Consider the following 23,606-nt stretch of genomic DNA (forward strand, 5'->3'; position numbering starts at 1 on the left):
ACCACAGAACTACACAGAAACTAAATAACTAAGGAAAGGAAGGAAGGAAGGCAGACAGACAGACGCAACTAAGGAAAGACAGACGCAACTAAGAAAAAGAGAAGGGAAGGAAGTCTGAACTAAGGCAAGAGAGACAGAAGGAAAATAAGGAAGATAGAATTAACTAATGAAAGGAAAGAAAGAAATAGTCTAAACGGTGAACTAGAGAGTTGCAAATCATACAAGTCTGTCTAGTGAGCCTACCAAGACAGCATTTTTGCTCATTCCGAGTCAACTATTAAAATTGCTGTCTAGGTAGGCAGTTCATTCATGTTTTGAAACAAGCAAACAATTTTGACACCTAGAAGTCCCCTTTGTTAAAGGTTATTGGAACATATGATGTGATTGTGAACTCCACGTTTTCAGTGTTGATCAGAAACAAACTGCTTGGCCATATTGTGGTATAAACACTTTGACATGGTTGCGGGACAGTGTTTGCACAGATAGACAATGTTTTTAACCACAGCCTCCCTGTTAAACATGTCTGACACAATTACACTTCCTTTACTTGTTAAAACTTGAACTGCACAGAATATATCCAATATATAAATTTTTCCCTAATGGAAAGCAATTTTCCCCATTTTGTGCTCTGATTAGGGTTCTGTTAGCTATGACCTAAAAAAGGACTACATAGAAAATGAATTAACCACTAACAAAAACCTTCATCTGCCAAAATCAAAGGACAATGCATCTACGTGTATTTCCTCAGTTAATTTGGGATGACTTCAAGGACTTTAACATTAAAACTTATAGTTCATACAAAACCATTTTGTTTAACCATTGACCCACAACACTTACTTAGTTTACAAATTTTATCCAGTAATAGTTCTTAACATAAATAACTAATATGGGCATGAAATTAATTCATTTTCTGTTATAGTGTAATTTCATGTACAGCTGCTTTGAAACAACGCCTGTTGTGAAAAGCACTATACAAATACATTTGATTTGACTATGTGTGCTTTTTTGTCACTGTTGTAGAATGGAAGCCAGCTGTTGATCTAGCTGCTATTGACTGTGCTTCGGAAAACAACAGAAGAGTGTGCACCAGTTTCGGAATCACTGGATATCCCTCTCTGAAGGTAGTGTGCATCTTCAATTTAGGGTCCATCCAAAATAGAAATATTGTTGTCATTTATACTTCTTTTTCCCTAACAGTTATGAAAAGACCAGTCATTCATATTTTAGTTAATATTTTACTTATATTACTTAGATTTTGAAGGAAAACTTACAAATGAGAGCCTTTTAAAATATCAGTTTCTCCTACACAGTAATTAGATGAAATGGAGAGCAAATAGGCCTTGCCACATTTGCTTAAGTCTACTGACACCTGCTTCTCAGATTTTTCTCTTGAGGAACACACCCTACTAACACATCTCACATGTGTCTCCTCTAGAGTATTAGAAAAGAGCTCAACAATGTCTCAAACTGTACTCAGATTTCCCTGTATACTGAAATCTAGAATAAGTTTCAACAGAGATTTCAACTCATCTGAACATGTCTCATCAAATTCTTCCAAATGGGCTTATGCTATCCACAGTAATGTCATAGCTCTACTCTCTCTGTATATATACAATTTTCTGTAACACTTCACAATAAGGTTCCATTTGTTAACATTAGTTAACGTGAACTTTCAATGAACAATACTTTTCCAGTATTTATAAATGTTTTAAGATATACTAGGGTTACAACTACCGATTATTTGGTTAATCGATACATTTTCGATTATTTCTTCGAGTAATTCAATAAAGTTTTTTCCTCTGTTTTATTGAAAATTAGATCTTTAAAAAACAGGAATGATAAAGGACGTAAGCATTCGATTCGCGGTACTAAATTCACAATTTGATACTCCCACAAAACTTTAAAATAAAGCCTGAATCATGAAAATTAAGTTTGAACAATTACTTTTAGAACATATGCAAAAAAGTTCCTTTCATTTACTTGTGTAACTTAACAAAACATATTAGGGCTATCCCGATACCATTTTTTTGAGAGCGAGTACCGATACTTCATTTTTGGTACTCATCAATTACGAGTCCGATACCTATTTTTATGTTGTTGGTTTTTTTTTTGCTCCATATCAACAGTTTATTTACATTTTATCATCAAAATGGTGTTTAAATAAATTAATGAATTAAAATTTTAATCAAATTAAAATGTAACAATTTACAACATAATAGTGTATTATGTTTTATCAAATGAAGTGCTTATATTCAGAACCTCACAGCACAATCCAAAATACAACAGTGGAGTGATATATTGTCAAATAAAATACTGCATAACAGAGCATCACAGATACTGCTTAAGTATAATGAAATAACTACTGATTTATTATTCTTGTTATTGCCATTAGCATTAGTAGTATTTCTGTCATACTTTTTTCCTATAAATTTACCTTTAATTTTGACAGAGCTTTTATTTTGAAGTGTTTCTGTGTTGTTTTGACCAAGAAGCTCTAATAGGATGCTTTATAAATGGCAGTTTTGCGCCCATGAAGGGCACTTCGGGAAGGGGATGACACTTGAGGGGTCGTTACTAACAAAAGTAAGAAAGTTAATTTTTTCACAAAGGGATCTTTCACAAGACTTTAAGTGATTGGAACATCCAAACTGTAATGCCATGCTCCTGTCAGAGTGCCCACATCAAGAGCACTATTCTTCGTAGTAAGTGGGGCATAGGGATGACTACGTTCAGTTGGAATTCAATTGGTATATGTTATGATGGCAGCTTCCCAGTCTGGAAAAGCCAGTCACTACGTGACTCAAAGTGATTATTAAACTGCAAAAGGCTGCTATTTAATTAAGTAAGTATGTGCTCTGTATGTACCTCACACCACAATGTGAATTTGCACTCTGTTTGCTGTCAACTACTACAAACAGAGCGTGATGCTCATGACAGTGTTTTTCCTGTATGAGCCAAGGAGGAGCTTTAACAGTTATGAACAACCGGCATCAGCATAACACTGTTTCCACACATTCACAAGCGCTCACATTTGAATTACATGCAAACTATATATTTATCTCATTAAATCGCTGCTTTTGCGGTTAAATAATCTCACTAGGACATACCGTGATTTTAATTTGTTAGCTGAATGTTTACATAATGACATTTGTATGTCAGGTGGTATCGTTTTTTGGTATCGGAGCATTTTAATGAGTACCAGTACATGAATGTGGTATCAGACCATATACTAATATCAGTATCGGGACATCCCTAAAAAAAAAGTGCTAGGTGATCAATCGGCATGGAATGGGACTAAAGCCCCGCAGAGGGCAATAGTGACACCAGAATGGAAATATTAATAATTCTTCTCATCTGAAAAATTCATAACTATGTTAGATTCATTTGCTGATTACATTCATTTTAAGTATTTTAAATTATTATTGTAATTTCTGTTTAAATGTACATTTTTTATGCTTATCCAGTAAAATAATATTTGCCATGGTATGAATTTAGTGTTGAAATCAGACATAACATTTGGCATTATCAGGACTATCAAATATCAGAAATTTTAGCATTATTATACATTATAAATTATGTCAGCATTATATTCAGTTTAATATCTAACAATCATCTGTATACGCAGTGCAGATTCACTCTCGTGCTAAAAGGTCTAACCCCAGTGCTCATTGCATTAGATGCATTTTCAGGATGAGGGGAAACCATCTAAAACACTTTAAAAACCGGGATACTTTGACCTCTGAGACATCAGTGTTATTACCATGAAAGCTGAACAATATTTAATGTTTTAGCTAATATTAACAAAGATTAATAATTGCTTGATTAATAGTACTATTTCAATATGTCTGGAATCTTAACTTTGTATAGTAGGTGTGGATGCACATATTTATAATGCAACATAAATGCATTATAATGCATTTACTTAAAACAGATTTTACAAAAGATTTGCCCATTACATGTATTCATGCAGATTGCAAAGTTTGGCTTGTGCAGTTGTTCACACAAATGAATCTGTTTTATTCATGTGTAACTGTGAATAAACTGTGCATTCACTATTGGTTTATGCTGAAGCCAGTGGAACATGCTGAATCTGTCAGTCCTTTGTCCGATTCTCAACATAAATATCCAACTGTTGCCATAGCCTTTACATCCTATCTAATCTATCATCAGTTTCCATCATGGGACCATCTTGAAATGCATCACTTGCCGTTCTTTCACAGTTTAAGTTTTTGTGCCTGGATTCCATTAGTCTAGTTTTCCATGTTTAAATCTTTTAAAATAAAGTGGTCATTGTTGTGAAGAGACAGAATGAGGCTCTTCCACAGCTGTGATTAATTTTAAGGGGGCTTAAGGGAAGAGCTGCTGACTAAAGCTGTCAGTGGGGCTCTGCAAGCATACAACTGATGTGAAGTTCTCAGGTAGCACAGCTACTGATCTCTCTTTCTCTTTCTTAGTTCTTCCCTGCCTACTCAAGCAGTGAGTCCATGGGGGAGGATCTCGGAGGTAAAAATGTGTCTTCATTCCCAGCGTGTCTTATAGGAATATTTTCACACATAAATGAAATTTCTGTCATTGTTTTCTCACCCTTGTATTGTTTCAAATCTGTATGACTGTCTTTTTTCCATGGCACACAAATAGAGACAATTATAAGAATGCTCACGCTGCTATTTACGATACTGTGACGCTATATTGCAAGTCTTCTTAAGCTATACAGTAGCTTTGTGTGAGCAACAAACTGCAATTTCAGTCATTTTTCTCAGAAAATATTACTCATATTCCAACCTAGTCTCATAGAATGAACATTACTATAATTTTTGAAAATTGAGTTTTACTTGCATTGTTCAACGTGTCACCACAGTTTCCTGGTGAAATTAACACTACAACAACTGTTTTATTCACTTTCACACATCAATAGTAAAACACCGGCTGATAATTACTTTATTAACCCGTATTTTTCACTCTTTCACTCACAAACTGCTATGTTATAATGTTGAAACACTAATAATATACTATAATGCATCATTTGAAAAACAGTACGTTTTGACTCTTGTATTACAGACTCACCTACATTTACAAACATATTACAATGTGATTAGCTTATGCCATGGCTCAGAGAGTGTTGGTCTTTGGATTTGGAAGTATTTGGTTCGAGACCAGTCAATCTTGCAAGCTGGCTCGTGTGACAACAGTTTTATCGAACCAGCATGAAATTAAGTGGTTGCTTAAAATAATTTTTTTTAATGTCGCATTTGCTTTTAAAACACTATCGGTTTGGTTTAGGTTTAAGTTTTTATGTACGGGAAGTATGTTTTACTCATTAAAACCACCATCTTAAATTCACCTTAAAAACAACATTTCACTCGCTGTTGGCGCCCCCCGCTGGCAGTTTCACTGGGAAACTGCAGTCAAACATGTATTACAGCATGTACTATAATTTTGGTGTGCAAAAATGTGGCCATGATCACGTAATTGTCATGAGATCAGGCTGTCGTATTTAGAAGTGGTGCTTCAAGACACGTTGTGCCAGGTTTGACTTCAGTGACACCAAACGGCATTGTTGATCACAGCCTAACAGCATGCCAAGTGTGAATATTGTGAGTTCATTTTGGGTGAATTTTTCTTTATTGTTCAATCCTCGGTGTCTTATTTCAAGAACTCTGATGTGTAGTACAGTTCTAACTTTATGTATAAGCATGTGTTGAATGTCCACGCAGGATTCCCAAGGGATGTGAGAGGCCTTCGTCACCACATTATCGAGAAATTGGAGACCCACAACGAGGCCTGGCCGCCCGCTTGCCCGCCTTTAGAGACAGCTAGGTTAGAACTACATACAGCTTTCTACTCTCTTAATTCATATCTTAATTTTTATTCACACTGAGAGTGTTACAGCATGTCCTCTTTTATTCTCTCTTTGCTGATTTAACTCTGAGCTCTTAATGTTAATAGCCTTGTTTGCTTAACACTGTCAGAGAGCATTTGGGTTTTGTTTGCTTTTAATAATTTTTGCTATGCAAAAGGTTCACTCAAATAAGGAAGGAAAATGATACACCATAATGTAGGTTTGCGTAATTTCCCCCATTTGTATATCATCTGTCAAGTCATTATAGGAAATGTGTAAAAAAAGAAGAAGAAAAAGGCTTTTTGCTCTCTGAGAGTCCAAACATGGTTCAAAGTAAATTGATACTGGAGAGCCTTTTTTTAAGAAGCTCAGTTTTCAATGGAGGAAAACGTTGTTTTAGTGTGCATTTTGAAAGAAAAACTAATTAGTGTGGATTTAGCCTAAAATAGAATTAGAATTTTGGGATTTTGTTACTCCCTGAAAAAAGAAATTGGTTTCATAAACTCCACATTCATCAGAGCTGAGGTGTGTATTTGCTCATGTCATATAAGAGCTGTTGGTTCACTGGTGTTGGTTATGCTCTGAATCGAAACCTGTTTTAATATAATACATTTTCTTTCTACAGCAAGGCAGAGATAGACAATTTCTTTCAGACCAACAATGTGAAGCACCTCGCTCTTGTGTTTGAAAGTCGTAACTCCTTTGTGGGGAGAGAGGTGAGATCATCAGTTCGCACAAGGATACTGTAGCTTATGTCTTAATGTCTTAAAATGCAATCAATATTTAACAAGGTGTACTATCCATAATCTAATTTCTATCTAATCAACATTCCTGTTTTTGGAAAATTTGCAATCCTTTTGTAAGTCATTTGTTTGTACGTTTTATTATGTAACAAAAATGTTATTTCCAGTATCTAATTGCTATTTAATTAAGACTATTTATATTTAATTAAATTCAGTGATCCTGTTTGTATGGCTTACATATGTGTTATCTTGGCAACGTTTTAGGTGACACTGGATTTGTTACAGTATGAAAACATAGCTGTGCGCAGGGTTTTGAACACAGAGGAGAGTTTGGTGTCCTGGTTTGGTGTGACTGATTTTCCTTCCTGTTACCTGTTTGATTCGTCTGGAAGCATCTCTAGACTCAAAGTGTAAGTCAAGTGCTCAAGACCTCGTTCAATCTTTCCTAAATACAAGCCTACAGCAAATGCCACTATGATCTCATGGGAATTTTCAGGATCACATTTGACACTGACTCATGTATTAAGCCTGATGTGTAGATAAATGCCTGAAGAATGTGTTTATCTGCTTGTGCAGTGGGATTTTTGTCCAACAAGGGGCCATTTATTGTGAATATTTTTTGTCCCTGTTTTGTGGTTTAAAGTTAATTTGTATAAATGTTTTGATGCTAAAATTCTCCTGTCCCACTTAGATGTGCAGGGACAGCTGTATGTAAGCTGTTCATATGTTGATGTCCCTTAACATTGTAAACAATAAGGCACTGTGGTGCTTTCATGCTCTGTTTGTTAGGAGCGGTCTAAAATGTCAACTTGTTGCTCTACCAGTGGCATAAGTTTGGGGCTAGACTACCTGTTTGGCCAAAGACCTGTTTGAAAACAAATGCTACATATCACTATTACTATTGTTCATACTTGGGGTAAGGAATTTAGAAACAACCCTAACCCAAGGTATTAAACTTCTGCACGTAGCTCTTCTAACATGTTTTTGCTACGGACATGAATGATACCTCAAATCAGGTGGCTTGTTGAGAAAAGTTGTGTTATTATTTTTCTAAGTAACCAAACCAAAGATTTTTTTACTTTGTGGATGATAAAGCAGGCGATAAAGTATTTTTGTTATTCTATTTGGTGCCGCTAGCAATTCGTTTTTTTAATTAATTAAAGGAATAGTTCACCCCAAAAATGAAAGCTCACCCTCATGCTATCCCAGATGTGTATGACACAAACAAAGTTATTAGAAGAACATCTCTGCTCTGTATGTCCATACAATGCAAGTCAACAGGGTCTAAAACTTTGAACCTCAAAATGCATATAAAGGAAGCATAAAAGTAATTAAAACGACTCCATTGGTAAAATCCTTATTTTCAGAAGTGAAACGATAGGTGTTGGTGAGAAACAGATACAAATTGAAGTCCTTTTTTCCTATAAATCACAGCCCTCTTAAGCACTCTTTTCTCCTAAGAGTTCTTCTTTTCTGTTTTTGGCTATTCCCATTCGTCATGCATATCGCCATCTACTGGGTAGAGAGGAGAATTTATAGGAAAAGGGGACTTAAATATTGGTCTGTTTCTCATCCACACCTTTCATATCGCTTCTAAAGACATGAATGTAATCCTTGGAAATTGCAAATTATAGTGGAACTTAGATCAGGAGGTCTACTGTCTTTCATATTACATCACATGAAAAACTAAAACGATGTGCATTGTATTGGGTTTTCAAGGTATTTGGTATCGTGATTCTGTGAGATCATCTACACATGGCTGCATCCTATTTGTCCACTTGAACAAGCGTGCATGTGAATAAAACTTGTTTCTCATGCTAACTCAGGCTATAACCTTTAGTCTGTGATGGCTGTTCTGCCACAGGCTTATTCTGTGACATTGGTGGACATTGTTCTTGATTCAATCAATTTTTGAGTCAAATGTAAATGTATTGCCATAGGTGTGGACCCTTCCTTATTTCTATGATGATATCATCTGTTTGATATAGTTATGCTAATTGGATTAGGGCTAGAATAATTCAGAGTCTTCACCCATTGGATGTTTTGGTTTCACCTGAAATGCTTTATAAGCACTTGGAAGTACTGCCCCCTGAATGCCTAAAATACAATGTATGCCTCCCTAAGTTAGACTTGATGACTGCAGCGCGAGACGGCATCAACGGATTCTCCAAATTCTATAATAAAAAATCCTGCTGAAGCTTTACCTGAGTCTCCTGGTCTTCTCTGAGAGTTTCCAACAAGCCTTATGGATTATGTTTATGTTGCCTTTATTTAATTTGGAGCTTTAAAGTTTTGGACCCTGTTGACTTCCATTGTATGTACCTACAGAGCTTAGAAATAATTCTAAAAATCCTCCATATGTGTTAAACAGAAGAAAGAAAGTCATCCACATCTGGGATGGTATGAGGATGAATAAATAATGAGAGAAGTTTCATTTTGGGCAAACTATTCCTTTGAGCATTTAGCCTATTGCTTGAATCCATCTCCTCAGTTTCATGATCATTAGCCATTTCTACAGAACCCCAAAACATCTGGTCGCGTTAATGAAACAACAGAATTTTAATGTATGCAATTATTCAAAATCACAGCACTTTTATAATCATTTCTAACCAGGGGCATAAATAAGAGTTTTTTATTTTTTTGCTTTATGCTTATTTGAGAAAAATAACTTGGCATAGGTGTGGGGCCCTTTTAGATGCCAAACGCAAAAGAGAAATGATTTATGGTGGGTTTATGTTGTTTCGGTTCAGTGTGTGTGTGTTGAGGGGGGTTTTAATCTTCTAAATCAATACAATAGTGCTCCTTTTCTGTGTTTCACCTGCCAATCAGTCCCTGCTCTGCAAAGCAACAGATGGCGCGCCGTCAGGTCTCAATGCGTGATTGATCTCGGGTAGCATGAACAAACACACACACACACACACTATCACCACAATTTCTCTGGGTGAACAAGTCTCCGAGGTCTCAGAAGCGTGCCGCCGGACCCAGGGGATCCCAAGCGTCAGCCCCTTTTCATTTTCCACCAGCTTCCCAGTTAGGGGTGATTGAAGCCTGTGTAGATGAGGGACTGTACGTCCTCTTGCGCTGGAGACTCAGGAATGCACAGTGCCATTTATTGTTTGATTGCCAGGGTTAGTGGAGAGGGTAATGATCAGATGGCATCTCATCAGCATGCCACACCCAACATCTGTTAATGTGAAAATGGAAACAAAATTGATGATTGTGGAGAAGGGACCAAAAGAGAGAATTATAAGGGAGACCAGGGAGTGAGCAAGCTTATCAGATCAGCCATGAGCACATGATAAAACTGCATTCCTAGACACACATTTAATGTTCTTGGAGGAAAGTATTTTTTTGTAAAGCTACTTCATTCCTGAAATTATAAAAAAGATTTTAAATTAGTGTGTCAAGAATCTAAGGTGTTCATGCAACTGAAATTATGGTTTTCTCCTAATTATTGTTTCAAAAACACATCCAACTTAATAATTGTTGTAGTTACAATTAAAATTGGCCAATATTGGTTTTTTTCAATGGCTAATAGACCAATGCTGAAATCTATATAGTAGGGTGGCTGATATGATTCCAATATTATTTAAGACAATGTAAAAAGATATACACAAAATTCCTGATATGAAATGAAAACATATTTACTTTAGAATGACTGGTGTTGTTTTACTGTAAATAGCTGTTTCATGGAAATTCGCCATTAGGGTGATTAGTGTTCCATAAGTGATTGACTTGGATCCGGTTCAGTCCATGTCATTTTTCCCTGCGCATGTGAATGCGCATAGCTGAAGTGCAGATTTATGTGCACTTCTTTGGGGGAAATCCAGTTTAATGCCTGACCACAGTTATTATTGTCTTTATAGATACAGTGATATCAATTTTTATTTGAAACAACTTGCTACTAGTTGCTAAATCTTATTAGTGTGACATACATTTTTAAGTAAATGAAGTTGAATTAATTCATACATTTGTGTATATCTAACAGTTTTTTTTGTTTTGTGAACCTAAAGTGACCATAAGTTGAATTTACTTAAAAAGTGTGATGCAAAAATGCTACATGTAAATTTTAAGTATATCCAACACATTTTTTTTTTAAGTGAATTAAGTGGCCTGGCCAATGTATTGGTCTGTTACAAGTTACAAATCTAAAGTATTTATAAAATATTTTCCCTAACTTGCTATATTTCCCTTATCCAAACTGTACCCTTAACCCTACCTCTTACCTTAACTCTGATTCCAAATTTAACTGATTCAACATGCAGCAGCTCTATAAACATGGACTCTGAGCTCATCAAAGGTCTGGTAGCCATGACAGCTAATCCAAATAATTTTGTCACATAGTTGATGTTTAGTTTGCTCGTCCTTCATTTAGATTTCTCTTCCCTCTCAGACTAAAAGAAGCACGTACCTTCTACTCGTATGCTCTCCAGAGGCTGCCAGGGGTAGTGCGGACGGGCAAGCCCCAGATTCCCATCAATGATCTCATCAAGAACTCAACTCAAGTGGAGTGGATGCCGTTTAACAAGTTAGTGCTCACAAACTGGTGTTATTAACCTTTGAGCCTTTAATCCTCAAAACTGTTCATTTTCACACCTGATACTTTACTCATAAACGTACAGTACAGTGGGGTTCAAAAGTCTGATCCACATTGAAAATCTGGAAAATCAATGCAATTTAAACATGAAAATAGACACAGTTTTGGGAGTAAAAAAATACATTTACTTGACGTTAATGTAATTATGATGTTATAAGACATATGTAAGATTCTGTACTTAAGATTCTTGTCTTAAATAAGCAAATTTGTGACTTTTACTATATTAACTCCTTTATACAAAAGATCAGATTTCTTTACTTCCATTGAAGCACACTAGAGGCTCTTTAGAACATTCTCAAATCATCTGGGATAACATGGATCATCTGGTTTTGCACAAACTTGTGAAGTCCATGTCAACTCTAGTGCATGCTGTCATTAAAGCAAAAGGAGGGACGAATATTCAGAAATTTGTGTAATTTTTGTTTAATTATGCTTTTTACTCATTGTCATTCTGATAATTTAATACATTTTAAAAAGAAAAAAAAGTGGTCTTTTGAACATCTCTGTACATTACAACATAATAGTCAAAGTTTTATGTATCTATAAAATTTAACAATGTTTGCTATAACAATTACATATTAACTCTAAAATGCAAGCATTTAAAGGTACCTCTGAAAATGTATTAATTGTTATTTACCAACACATTAGGTCCCATATACAGTGAGTCTGGAATGTACTCACAGCGCTTCACTTTTTCCACATTTTGTTATGTTACAGCTTTATTCCAAAATGGATTATATTCATTATTTTCCTCAAAATTCTATAAATAATACCCCATTTTGACAATGTGAAATAAGTTTGTTTGAAATCTTTGCCAATTTATTAAAAATAAAAAACAATAAGTGTCAGCCTTTGCCATGACACTCAAAATTGAGCTCAGGTGCATCCTATTTCCACTGATCATCCTTGAGATGTTTCTACAACTTGATTGGAGTCCACCTCTGATAAATTCAGTTGATTGGACATGATTTGGAAAGGCACACACCTGTCTATATAAGGTCCCACAGTTAACAGTGCATGTCAGAGCACAAACCAAGCCATGAAGTCAAAGGAATTGTCTGTAGACCTCTGAGACAGGATTGTATCGAGGCACAGATCTGGGGAAGGGTACAGAATCATTTCTGCAGCATTTAAGATCCCAATGAGCACATTGGCCTCCATCATCCATAAATGGAAGAAGTTTGGAACCACCAGGACTCTTCCTAGAGTTGGCCGCCCAGCCAAACTTAGCAATAGGGGGAGAAGGGCTTAGTCAGGGAGGTGACCAAGAACCTGATGGTCACTCTGACAGAGCTCCAGCATTTCTCCAGCATGGGGAGAGGAGAACCTTCCAGAAGAACAACCATCTCTGCAGGCCTGTATGGTATAGTGGCCAGATGGAAGCCACTCCTCAGTAAAAGGCACATGACAGCCCACCTGGAGTTTGCCAAAAGGCACCTGAAGGACTCCCAGACCATGAGAAACAAAATTCTCTTTTCAGATGAAACAAAGATTGGCCTGAATAGCAAGCGTCATGTCTGGAGGAAACCAGGCACTGCTCATCACCTGGCCAATACCATGGCATGGTGGTGGCAGCATCATGCTGTGAGGATATTTTTCAGCAGAAGGAACAGGGAAACTAGTCAGGATTGAGGGAAAGATTAATGCAGCAATGTACAGAGACATCCTTGATGAAAACCTGCTCCAGAGCGCTCTGGACCTCAGACTGGGGTGAAGGTTCATCTTCCTTCAGGACAACGACCCTAAGCACACAGCCAAGATAACAAAGGAGTGGCTACGGGACAACTCTGTGGATGTCCTTTAGTGGCCCAGCCAGAGCCCAGACTTGAACCCGATCGAACATCTCTGGAGAGATTTGAAAATGGCTGTGCACCGACGCTCCCCATCCAACATGTTGGAGCTTGAGAGGTCCTGCAAAGCAGAATGTGAGAAACTGCCCCAAAATAGGTGTGCCAAGCTTGTAACATCATACACAAAAAGACTTGAGGCTCTAATTGGTGCCAAAGGTGCTTCAACAACGTATTGAGCAAAGGCTGTGAATACTGCTGTACATTTTAGATTTTTTTTCTTTCGTTTTTTTATTTAATAAATTTGCAAAGATTTCAAATTAACTTCTTTCACGTTGTCATTATGGGGTCTTGTTTGTAGAATCTTTAGGAAAATAATGAATTTAATCAATTTTGGAATAAGGCTGTAACATAACAAAATGTGGAAAAAGTGTAACTGTGAAACTAATAAATGTCCATGTTTTTCATCTAAAATAATGCTTTTATTTTAAATTGTATAGCTTGCAGGAATCATGAAAATAACATTGAAAAGATAGGAATGTTTTCCACAAGGTCAGCGGCCTTCTCAATAAATGCTGCCTTTTTATGTTTAGATAAAGATTGTGAGTTGATGCCAGACTTTATATACAAAGTTGCATGCCCTCTGTATTTGCAAGGACCCCCTTTTCAATATTTTTCAAAAATATTTGACCAACTCACTCATTGCTCCTCTCCTAAGCCTTTTAAACGTTTGTATCCCCAAGGATACAAAAAGATTTTAATGATTAAATAAAGTAAATATAAATTGTTTATTGAATCATATAGACCCTTTCATGATATTCTCATGATTTTCACATGATTTTAATGGTGCAAATTATGGCAGTGATATTCCAAGTGTTCTGTTTGTGTTAATAGAACACGTGTGTATATGTCTGATCTGGAGTCAGCATTACACTACTCTTTACGTGTAGAACTGGCTGCTCACACCAGCATTAGTGGAGATGATCTGACTGCACTCAAAAAGTACATAACTGTACTGGCTAAGGTGAGTCACACACACACACACACACACATTCAATACCCACCCATATTCTTTTATTTCATGGCAGCCCCTATTAGTTATGCAGTTTTTCTCATGTGTAGTTCAGATGGCAAACCACTAGAGGGGAATATAATGAACTCTTTATGTCAATCCAAGACAACCCTTAGCACAGAGAATGTTAGTGTTTGGATCTCTGAGATGAAACAGGTTTTTAAAAGTACTACATACAGCCATTTGGGTTATTTCAGGGTGAAAATGTGTCAGAAATGATGACAAAAAAATTATACATCTGTTTTGAAAGGTTCTTGTTGAAACCTTTCCACAGTATATTTTTCTTGATGTGAATCTCCAACAAGAATAGTTCCTTAACCCCAAAATGCATAACTTTTCCACTCTAGAATGGATTTGTACTTTTGCATGTAATGAATTTGGACTCATTCGACAATGTATTCAAGGTTAAATTTTGTCCGGGCATGTGTTCTCTGGGAATCAAACCATGAAATCATGATCTTGCCATTGTTAGACCTTTGCTACAGTGCTTGAGCTACAGGAACTTTGATTCGACCTGTATTTCTAATACATGCAGGATACAATTGGATATTTATTCTGAACATGATAATGATATGTACGGTAACAGATGGGAAATTTCATCATATGCAAACTAAGTGTATAAAAACACACCCCCAAAAAAAACAACGCAAATGATATGTGAAAGCAACATGCTTATGGTCAAAGACAGCTTAATTGAGGTATTCCTGGAATATCAGATGAAAATTGACTTAATGTGGGAAAAAATTATTAAATAGACCCACATATGCATTTTAGTGAATGGTCTTGCATTTTAGTTACAAATTAAATCCAGGACATTTAAGTGCCTTTTTAAATAACTGAAGAAGAATTTCAAATAGTTCATTCAACTCAAATGAGTGTTTTTGTCACATTTTGAAAATCAAAGTGATTTTGACTGCCAATATCTTAAAAGTAGAGTTACTTAAAGTAAAACTTTCAGTGCTCTAAACTGTTAAGATTGGCTGTTTATGTTCATTGGTTTACTATTCCATTGCATCCTAATTCATTAGTTACTTTTTTAATGTTTATTTTGAATGGGTAGGTCTCACAAAGAAATTTGCATGTTATATTTCACCCCAAAATCAATTATATTTTGTTTAAATAAAAATAAACCTGTTTTAGTACATTCATATTTTTGGCATTGTGATATTTTGGGGTTATTTTCCAAATGTACAATTGCTTAATTTTTTCTTTTTTTTTTCTTTTCTTTAGATTTTTAACTGACATTTGACCCTGATATTTCTATAGTTATTTTCGTTTTTTTGGAGGTTCACTCAATTTTCTTCCACAAATACTCTCTTTTTTTCTCTTTTTTTTTCTCATTCTATATTATCTACTGTATCAGTAGAGAATGCGTGCCATGGATCTCTTCGATGAGGTCTTGGACAATGACCTTTCACTGGGCTTTGCGTCCGTCCACCATAGCACTGCCAATCTCTCTGATTATTTAGGACTCTCAGGGGAAGGTTTACGCAGATGCCTGGAAGAGCAGAGGGGGCCCTGGGCAAGCCTCCCATTAACTGTGGTTAGCTTTGTCAATATTCTCAGCTCCCTCTGGTATTCCAATGTTAGCATGGCCTCTTCAGAGTGTCCTTGCTGTTTTTGGTCTGCTCTTTTGAGCTGCCTTGTTAAACAGACATGCTGGCTGTATTAATTGACACTCAGTTAAGAGGAACTGTTTACTAAAGCAAAGCATGGCGAGATTAATGGTGGCAAGGAGGAACAAGCTTGCATGCACACACATTAACACACATTTTGACTGGGTCTGCCTTCAGCTGCCCAGTCAATTACTTAAAGGCATAGTTTACCCCAAAATTATATTCTGTCATCATTCACTCACCCTCATGTTATAATGTTAGTCTCTGTCTCCTTTCACTTTAATTGCATCTTTTTTCCATACAATAAATGTGAATTGTGACTGACGCTGTCATTCTGCCTTACATCTCCTTCTGTGTTCCAGTTTTTGAACAACATTGAGGGTGATTAAATGATGACTGGATTTTCATTTTTGGGTATTACTTGAACAGGCAATGTTTTTGTATGAAGGTACCTAGTAAGGAAACTGTTTTCAGACCAGCTTCAAAGGCACCATAAGATCATGTCTAATGATCTTAAATAAAGTAAAAAGCAAATATTGCAATGCTTTTTTCTTGGTTGAAATGGAATACATCTAGGATGCCTTCGAAAATCAAAAACCTACTATTTTAGTAGATAGGATGCTACGAATTAATTGAATTGAGACGTGTCTTGATGCCTTCCTATCTCCGTATACTACCTAGGAAAGATCTTTACTGTGTCTCGTGTGCTAGAAATAGTTAGGTTGATTACAGGTTTGGTACTTCAGATTAAGACGCTTAGAACTCAGACAGACTGATGTAATGGGATAATCCTACGAATGTCAAAACCTGTCTTCTCATCCTCCTTTCTCCTGCCCCAGGTGACATTTACACCCTGAGCTTTTACTGTGCTCACCGTGTGGGAAACAAATGCAAAATATAAATGTTTTTGTTGTTGACAGACTTTCCAAAGAAGTTAAACAGAGGACACATCCACACTATGGCTGACAACTCGAGTGTTTTCGAAAGTCTCCATTTTTGGTGGAGGAAAACGCCATTTCAGTATGGATGAGAAGTGTAAATGTAGCCAAATCAATGTGTTTTCCTCAGAAAATGTATTAGTGTGTTGTGCCATTAGAGCTCCCTTCACTTGAGAGTTCAAATGTAATTATTAATTATAAATAATTATTTAATTCATTAATTTAATCATATTCACTAATATTTTGAAAAAAATTATCCCACATCTCATTCAAACAGTTTTCTTTTCTCTATAGCAGATTTCAAAATGAGTAATCATCCATCTTTCTTATAATCCATTGCAATGTTTTTAGTGAGTTCTTTTATTTATTTTGACAAAATAGCACAGAATTATAATATCTGCCATTTTATCAGTAATCGGCCATGAAAATTATGTTTAAAGGCCAATAATTCAATATTGCTGCACTCCATGTCTGATATACTCTATTTATGTCCTTCATGCTACCTCTCATCATTGAGAGATTTGTATGAAAAAGGTCTTATGCAAGGATTAAAAATGTTTATTTTCTTGTCCTTTATCTAAGAAGATGAGACGAGAGAAAATCTTATTAAATGAATAAATTCATTTTTAAACTGTGCTATTTGCAAACATGTCAGCTATGAAATTAAATGATAACAATCGCTAAATAGTTGCAGCAATTTTAAAGCGACTTAGTTTTTTATGCCATTGTTTGTTGCCTTTTTCAACTCAGGAGGTTTAGAAAAAACTGAAGTGCGTGCGTTTTCCTCGGTCGCGCTGTTGCTTAACACATCGTGGCTTGAAGCACAATCCGGATTTGTATGAATCAGAACATGTACAGTATTTCAGGATTAAAAGAGTGGATCTTGGAGGCATGAGAGCTTAACAAAGAGGTTTTAGGATTACCCGTCTTTATCCTGCTTTCTTGAAAGAGGCGTCCCGTCGTGCAGGAGGGAGAGAATAAAACAAGGAATTAGGAGGTAATTTGAGTTCCAGGCCTAGTCGTGACTCCATCTTTTATCATAGGAAAAGATGGCCTAAATGCTTTACTGGTGGATTGTGCCACAAAAATAGGTTGCAGCCAGGTCTGTTCTAATAGGGTTGCAAACAGCAGGGAAAACTATTTGAAATGTAAATAGTAAAATGCAATCAACTGTATAACTGTATGTAGTTAGGATAGTAAACAAATAGTCTCATCAACTTTTAAGAGGAGGAGATGCCGCTTCCCAAATTATTTGTTGACATCAAACTCTATGGTATTTTCTTGCAAATTAATTATTCTGGTAGAAGATGGAATGTTTGCGTTACGTGCGAAACCATGAACCATCTACACTAGGTTAATGAAAAATCCACCCAGGCAACATTAGACCTAAAAATGGGTTTGCTTGCAACAAGGATAATCATGGTTGTGACATGCATTATGAAACCATCGAAATTCAAGGGATGTTTAGAAACCCAAATTGTCAATTTTCCTATCGAACCTGTATGTCATAAATTTGCCTGTTGTTGGGCCTATGCAGTTTGTTGTAATACTAATACATTGAATGTTTGATTTTAACAGTTTTCGTACTGTGTTGGGTCACCACTTGATGTCCAATTTTAAATATGGGTCCTAAAACAAAACCACTTAAGAACCACTAACCGAATTGAACAACTATTCATGGCAGAGAGGCATAACGGAATGTAAGGACACCACAAGTTCCTGTTTCCTGCATTTCCTTCTTTCCATTTTTTCCACAACAAACTTTGGATGTCCCAAGCAGTTTTAGAAATTTGCAGGAAGCTGATGGACAACTAGTACCTGCCAGTGTTATCAGCCCATGTTATCAGATAACAGATGGCGGGTCTTCTTCAAGGCTAGGATAACAGATGTCTTCCCTTTTGAATCTCTACCTCCACAGAGAGAGAAAGACACTGTGGTTTCTCGAATGCTGATACTAATCGGATTGGAGATGACATATTGCTAGGGTGAAGTGGATTGTCATGGTCCGGAGGGGAGGAAGAAGGGAGAGCGGGGGGCTGAAGCAGTAAGGACAGTGATTGTAGAGGGATGTTTGTTGTGGTTGGTGATCTATATGACTGCTTAGGTGGATTGAATATGCAGAGGCTATTTATACTCTTATACTGTATGTCATGATTGACAATGATGTACAGTACTGTTGGTTAAACTCTTGCAACGTAGTTAGAATATCTTGGCACTTAGAAGAAAATACTGTCTTCTGCAAATGTTAAAACATTTTCTTTGGTGAGTCTTAAGGGCACAATATTTCAATACACAGAGTGCATAGGAAAAAATCTCATAGTGAAGGAAAAACCACTTACAAAAAGTGCCAGGGTATTAATATGTTTATTTAGACTGATGAATGATAATACCATCTTATTCAAGTTAAGTTATTTATTGTCATGTGCACAGGGTTACAGGTTACACTGTACAATTAAATACCAACTTTCTTTTGTCCACCTAATGTTTAGTAAGCTACATATAATAGGGATGCGAATTGTAAAGAATTGAACGATTCTGGTTCCAATTCCTCCTAACTATTTTGGTTACTTAAAGGAGTTTTACAGATTCAGTATTAAAGTTAAGCTCCATCATTTTGATGACCACTAAAATGTATTTCAACTCGTCCCTCCTCTTTAAAAAAGCAAAAATTGAGGTTACAGGGAGGCACTTACAATGGAAGTAAATTAGACCAAATGATTAGAGGGTTTAAAGGCAGACATGTGAAGCTAATCATTTTATGATAGCACTTACATTCATTCTTCTGTTAAAACTCATGCATTATTTGAGCTGTAAAGTTAATAATTCATAGTTTTTGCAGGATTAGGGTACAACAGGGCTAAAGGCACCCCTAAAGGAAATGTAGTTATTTTCTGATCACAAAATGTGTCAAGGTCAAAATGTTGTTGCTATTTAGTTTTTTGGGAGGAAATAAAATCATTGGAGCCTTTTACCCTTTGGAGCCTTTAGCCCTGTTGTACCCTACAGGTTTTATGGCGTTACATTGTCATGGCAGTGAAGTTGAAATTGACTATAACTTTACACAGAAAAGTTTAATAAGTGATTTTATCACACATATTGTTTGTCTTTTGGCTATACTTTAGAAACCGTGAGTATTTTAACGTTTACAGATTGCCTTATTTACTTCCATTATACTGTAAGTGCCTCGCTTTTACCCAGATGATTTTAAGAAAAGGAGGGACAAGTTGATTTTTTTTTTTATGTATTTATTTTTTATAAAAAATTTTTGTAGTTATCAACAATATGCCACAAATGCTGCCTATTGAGCTTCTATTAACTTCTATTGAACCCAGAATATTCCTGTTATGGTTCCATTTAACCGTTCTTATAGTTCTTTTGAGGAAAAAATTATTTTGAAATAAGAAATGTAATTTTTGTTTTAATTATTATTACCAAATTAATAGATTTTTTTGTATATATATATATATATATATATATATATATATATATATATATATATATATATATATATATGATATACAAAATAGATTCTTGCAGTTGGTGTGTTTACACATAATTTTTCATTAAGATATTTTATTAATTCATTTTTATTAAATAAAAGAATGTTATCTTTAACTGCACATTATCATCAAAAGCTATTCTGGTTTAAGTCTAATGGGCTTTAAGTATTCTAGTATTTTAGTGACAATTCTAGTTCATTTCAAGATGGACATGAGGAAAATAATTATTTGTGGTTTAGTACGTTATTGATTCACACACAAAAAAAAAACAGTTTGCAGTGTTCATTTAAAAGAACCAATTCATGAAAATCATTAGTTCCAGAATCGGCTACACTGGTTGCACTTTTGTGTGTTTCTCTTAGATTAAAAATAACCAGCTTTATTCAATTTTCCTAGAAGAGACCATAAATTATAAATGTGTGTTTTTGCTTTGTTGTTTTTGTGAACTTTTAGGAATACACTAGTCCATGTCTGTGAGCTTTGTTTTCGTCTACTTAATATGCTGAAGTCCACAAAGCTCTAATTTTGCTTTCATGGGCTATAATCAGGTCAAGATTTCAGTCCATTAGTATTTTAATCTGTAAACTTTTTCTTTTCTTTACAACTCTTAAAAAGAACTTGCAGCATAACAACTTTTCTATAGTAATTTCTCTGCCCCTCATTTACTAGACATCAGCACCCTCAAGAGTTATTCACGTCCCCCTTGTTGTTTTGATTGCAGCGATCATGAATAGAGTTTTCACCTAGTTTTGAACAATGCCTTTTGTCTGAGCTATCCCAGATTACCCTCTTCAACACTCAGGCCTGTTAATGAGCTTTTCACACTAGTTAGAGGCCATACTAGTACAGAGATCTGTTCAGTGACACACACACAGGGAAAGACTTTCTCCTTTTCCCACCTGTACAGCTCTGATTAGCTTTTCGCCTTGGCTGCGTTCTCTACTGCCGAATCTCCCAGATTAAGGAAACAAATCAGAATGGAGTGGGGCGTTGGGGTTAAGTAAATCTCCGCTAGGCCTTTTTAAGTGAGCTGCGTTTTAATAGAGATCCTGTTAGAGCGTGATGAATAGAAGGCTGCACCATGCCGAACAGATGGCCACTGGAAAATTGAAAAGACGCAGGAGTACAAATCAAGGGAAGGTGCACCTCTGGGATCCTTCTGGGGCCTCCACCCAAACACACACACACAGGCCCTGGCCTGCTCTTATGTGGATGTGTTCATGGGGGAAAGAGTAAGTGTTAGTATTGGCTTTGTGGCCCCAGCTGGGATACAGAATTGTAAGGTCAGCACTGGCATCCGTCCAAGGCTATTGAATCTGTCCATTGCCTCATGGCACACTGCTCGTGCTGGTCATTACTTCACTGAGTTCCCAAAGCATGCATACACGCACGCATGCACAAACACACACATTCACTCATGCACTCTATAACACTATTAAATCTGCATTGGTAAAAAAAAAAAAAGTACATCATTTGATAGTAAACTCTAAAAGTGTTGCTTTTTAATACCAAAAAATTATAAGTAACACTTTAATTTGAATTAATTTCACATTTGAATGTAAATTTTTTATAACATAAAAACATTTAATTACATTTTATAAACGTCATTCATTTTTGAATATACAGAACTAGTTGTTCAGTTAACTTAAAAGTAACAGTCAGTATCTGGTGTATTAATTACTGCAATGCATCTCCCCTCATGGACTGCACCAGATTTGCCAGTTCTTGCTGTGAGATGTTAACATGATGTTCCACCAAGGCACTTGAAGTTCCCAGACATTTCAGGGGGGAATGGCCCTAGCCCTCACCCTCCGATCCAACTGGTCCCTGACGTGCTCAATGGGATTGAGATCTGGGCTCTTCTCTGGCCATGGCAACACTGACATTCCTGTCTTGCAGGACATCACGCACCGAATGAGCAGTATGGTTGGTGGCATTGGCATGCTGGAGGGTCATGTCAGGATGAGCCTGCAGGAAGGGTACCACATGAGGGAGGAGGATGTCTTCCCTGTAACGCACAATGTTGAGTTTGCCTGCATTGACAACAAGCTCAGTCTGGTGATACTGTGAAACGCCACCCCAGACCATGACGGACCCTCCACCTGCAAATTGATCCCACTCCAGAGTACAGGCCTCAGTGTGCATTCCTTCGACTATAAACACAAGTCCGAACATCACCCCTGGTGAGACAAAATTGCGACTCGTCAGTGAAGAGCACTTTTTGCAAGTCCTGTCTGGTCCAGCGAAGGTTGGTTTGTGCCCATTGGCGACATTGTTGCTGGTGATGTCTGGTAAGGACCTGCCTTACAACAGGCCTGTAAGCTCTCAGTCCAGCCTCTCTCAGCCTATTGCGGACAGTCTGAGCAAGAATGGAGGGATTGTGCATTCCTGTTGTAACTTGGGCAGTTGTTGTTGCCATCCTGTCCCGCATGTGTGATATTCGGATGTACCAATCATGTGCAGGTGTTGTTACATGTGATCTGCCACTGTGAGGATGATCAGCTGTCCTTCCTGTCTCCCTGTAGCGCTGTCTTAGGCGTCTCACAGTACGAACATTGCAATTTATTGCCCTGGCAACATCTGCAATCCTCATGCCTCCATTGAGCAGGAACCCTGGGCATCTTTCTTTTGGTGTTTTTTAGAGTCAGTAGAAAGGTCTCTTTAGTGTCCTATGTTTTTATAACTGACCTTAATTGCCTACCAATTTAAGCTGTTAGTGTCTTAACGCATTCCACAGGTGCATGTTCTTTAATTGTTTATGGTTCATTGAACAAGCATGGAAAACATTATTTACAATATCTATACAATAAAGATCTGTAAGGTTTTTTTTTTTTTTTTTTTCAAAATTATCTTTTAAATACAGTGCCCTGAAAAAGGGACATTTCTTTTTTTGCTGAGTTTATTTACTTGAGAAGTAACATGTAAGATATTTAGACTTGCTTTAAGAGAATGTATCTTAAAATAAGTGTATTTTTTCATTTGGTTGGAGACATTGGGCCAGTATAGTTCAGCTCTCTTTGAAACTCTGTAATGTACTCTGGTCAGAGTTGACTTTACGCTCCAAACTCAGCTGAGTGTATCTGTAATGTCTCTCACTGGTTGATAGCTCTCTGCCACCAGAGTGATAAATGGCCACTGCTACTGCTGTCCTCTGTATTCTCTTTTACTTCTTCCTGTTTGTTGACTGTAAAAAAAGGTACAATGGAGGACCTTGGGTGAAGACTGTATGAAGGAGAGAAAGATCAAGATGTTCAATGTCATTTTGCTGTGTTTTAAAAGTTGTTTGATTCCTGATTTTACTAGTTCTGTTCCAGTAGTTCTGAGAGAACAATGATGATTATAATGAACATTATGATTATTATTACTGGGCTGAACAGTATGTATGGCCTTTGGCCAGTGTGAGTTTTGGTCCAGTTGATGGAACTGTCACTTTCCTTGTTGGTCATGTGCTGTGTTGCAACTACATTTTACATTTGTAGATAATATATGTTTTATTGCCTAATGTATTAAACAG

At 36.5% G+C, this 23,606-nt stretch overlaps 1 protein-coding gene across 1 annotated transcript in view; it reads left to right on the forward strand.

Annotated features, from left to right (window-relative positions):
* Positions 1–23,606, forward strand: part of qsox1 (quiescin Q6 sulfhydryl oxidase 1) — a 35,698-nt gene that overhangs the window by 1,088 nt on the left and 11,004 nt on the right. The window contains exons 2-8 of the mRNA XM_052108917.1: positions 1,021–1,121; positions 4,455–4,503; positions 5,715–5,817; positions 6,465–6,555; positions 6,847–6,992; positions 10,976–11,110; positions 13,861–13,990. Coding sequence (XP_051964877.1) covers positions 1,021–1,121; positions 4,455–4,503; positions 5,715–5,817; positions 6,465–6,555; positions 6,847–6,992; positions 10,976–11,110; positions 13,861–13,990 — 755 coding nt within the window. The remainder of the gene's footprint in view (positions 1–1,020; positions 1,122–4,454; positions 4,504–5,714; positions 5,818–6,464; positions 6,556–6,846; positions 6,993–10,975; positions 11,111–13,860; positions 13,991–23,606) is intronic.

This window comes from Xyrauchen texanus, chromosome 37 (assembly GCF_025860055.1).
Source record: "Xyrauchen texanus isolate HMW12.3.18 chromosome 37, RBS_HiC_50CHRs, whole genome shotgun sequence".
Lineage (NCBI taxonomy): Eukaryota > Metazoa > Chordata > Actinopteri > Cypriniformes > Catostomidae > Xyrauchen > Xyrauchen texanus.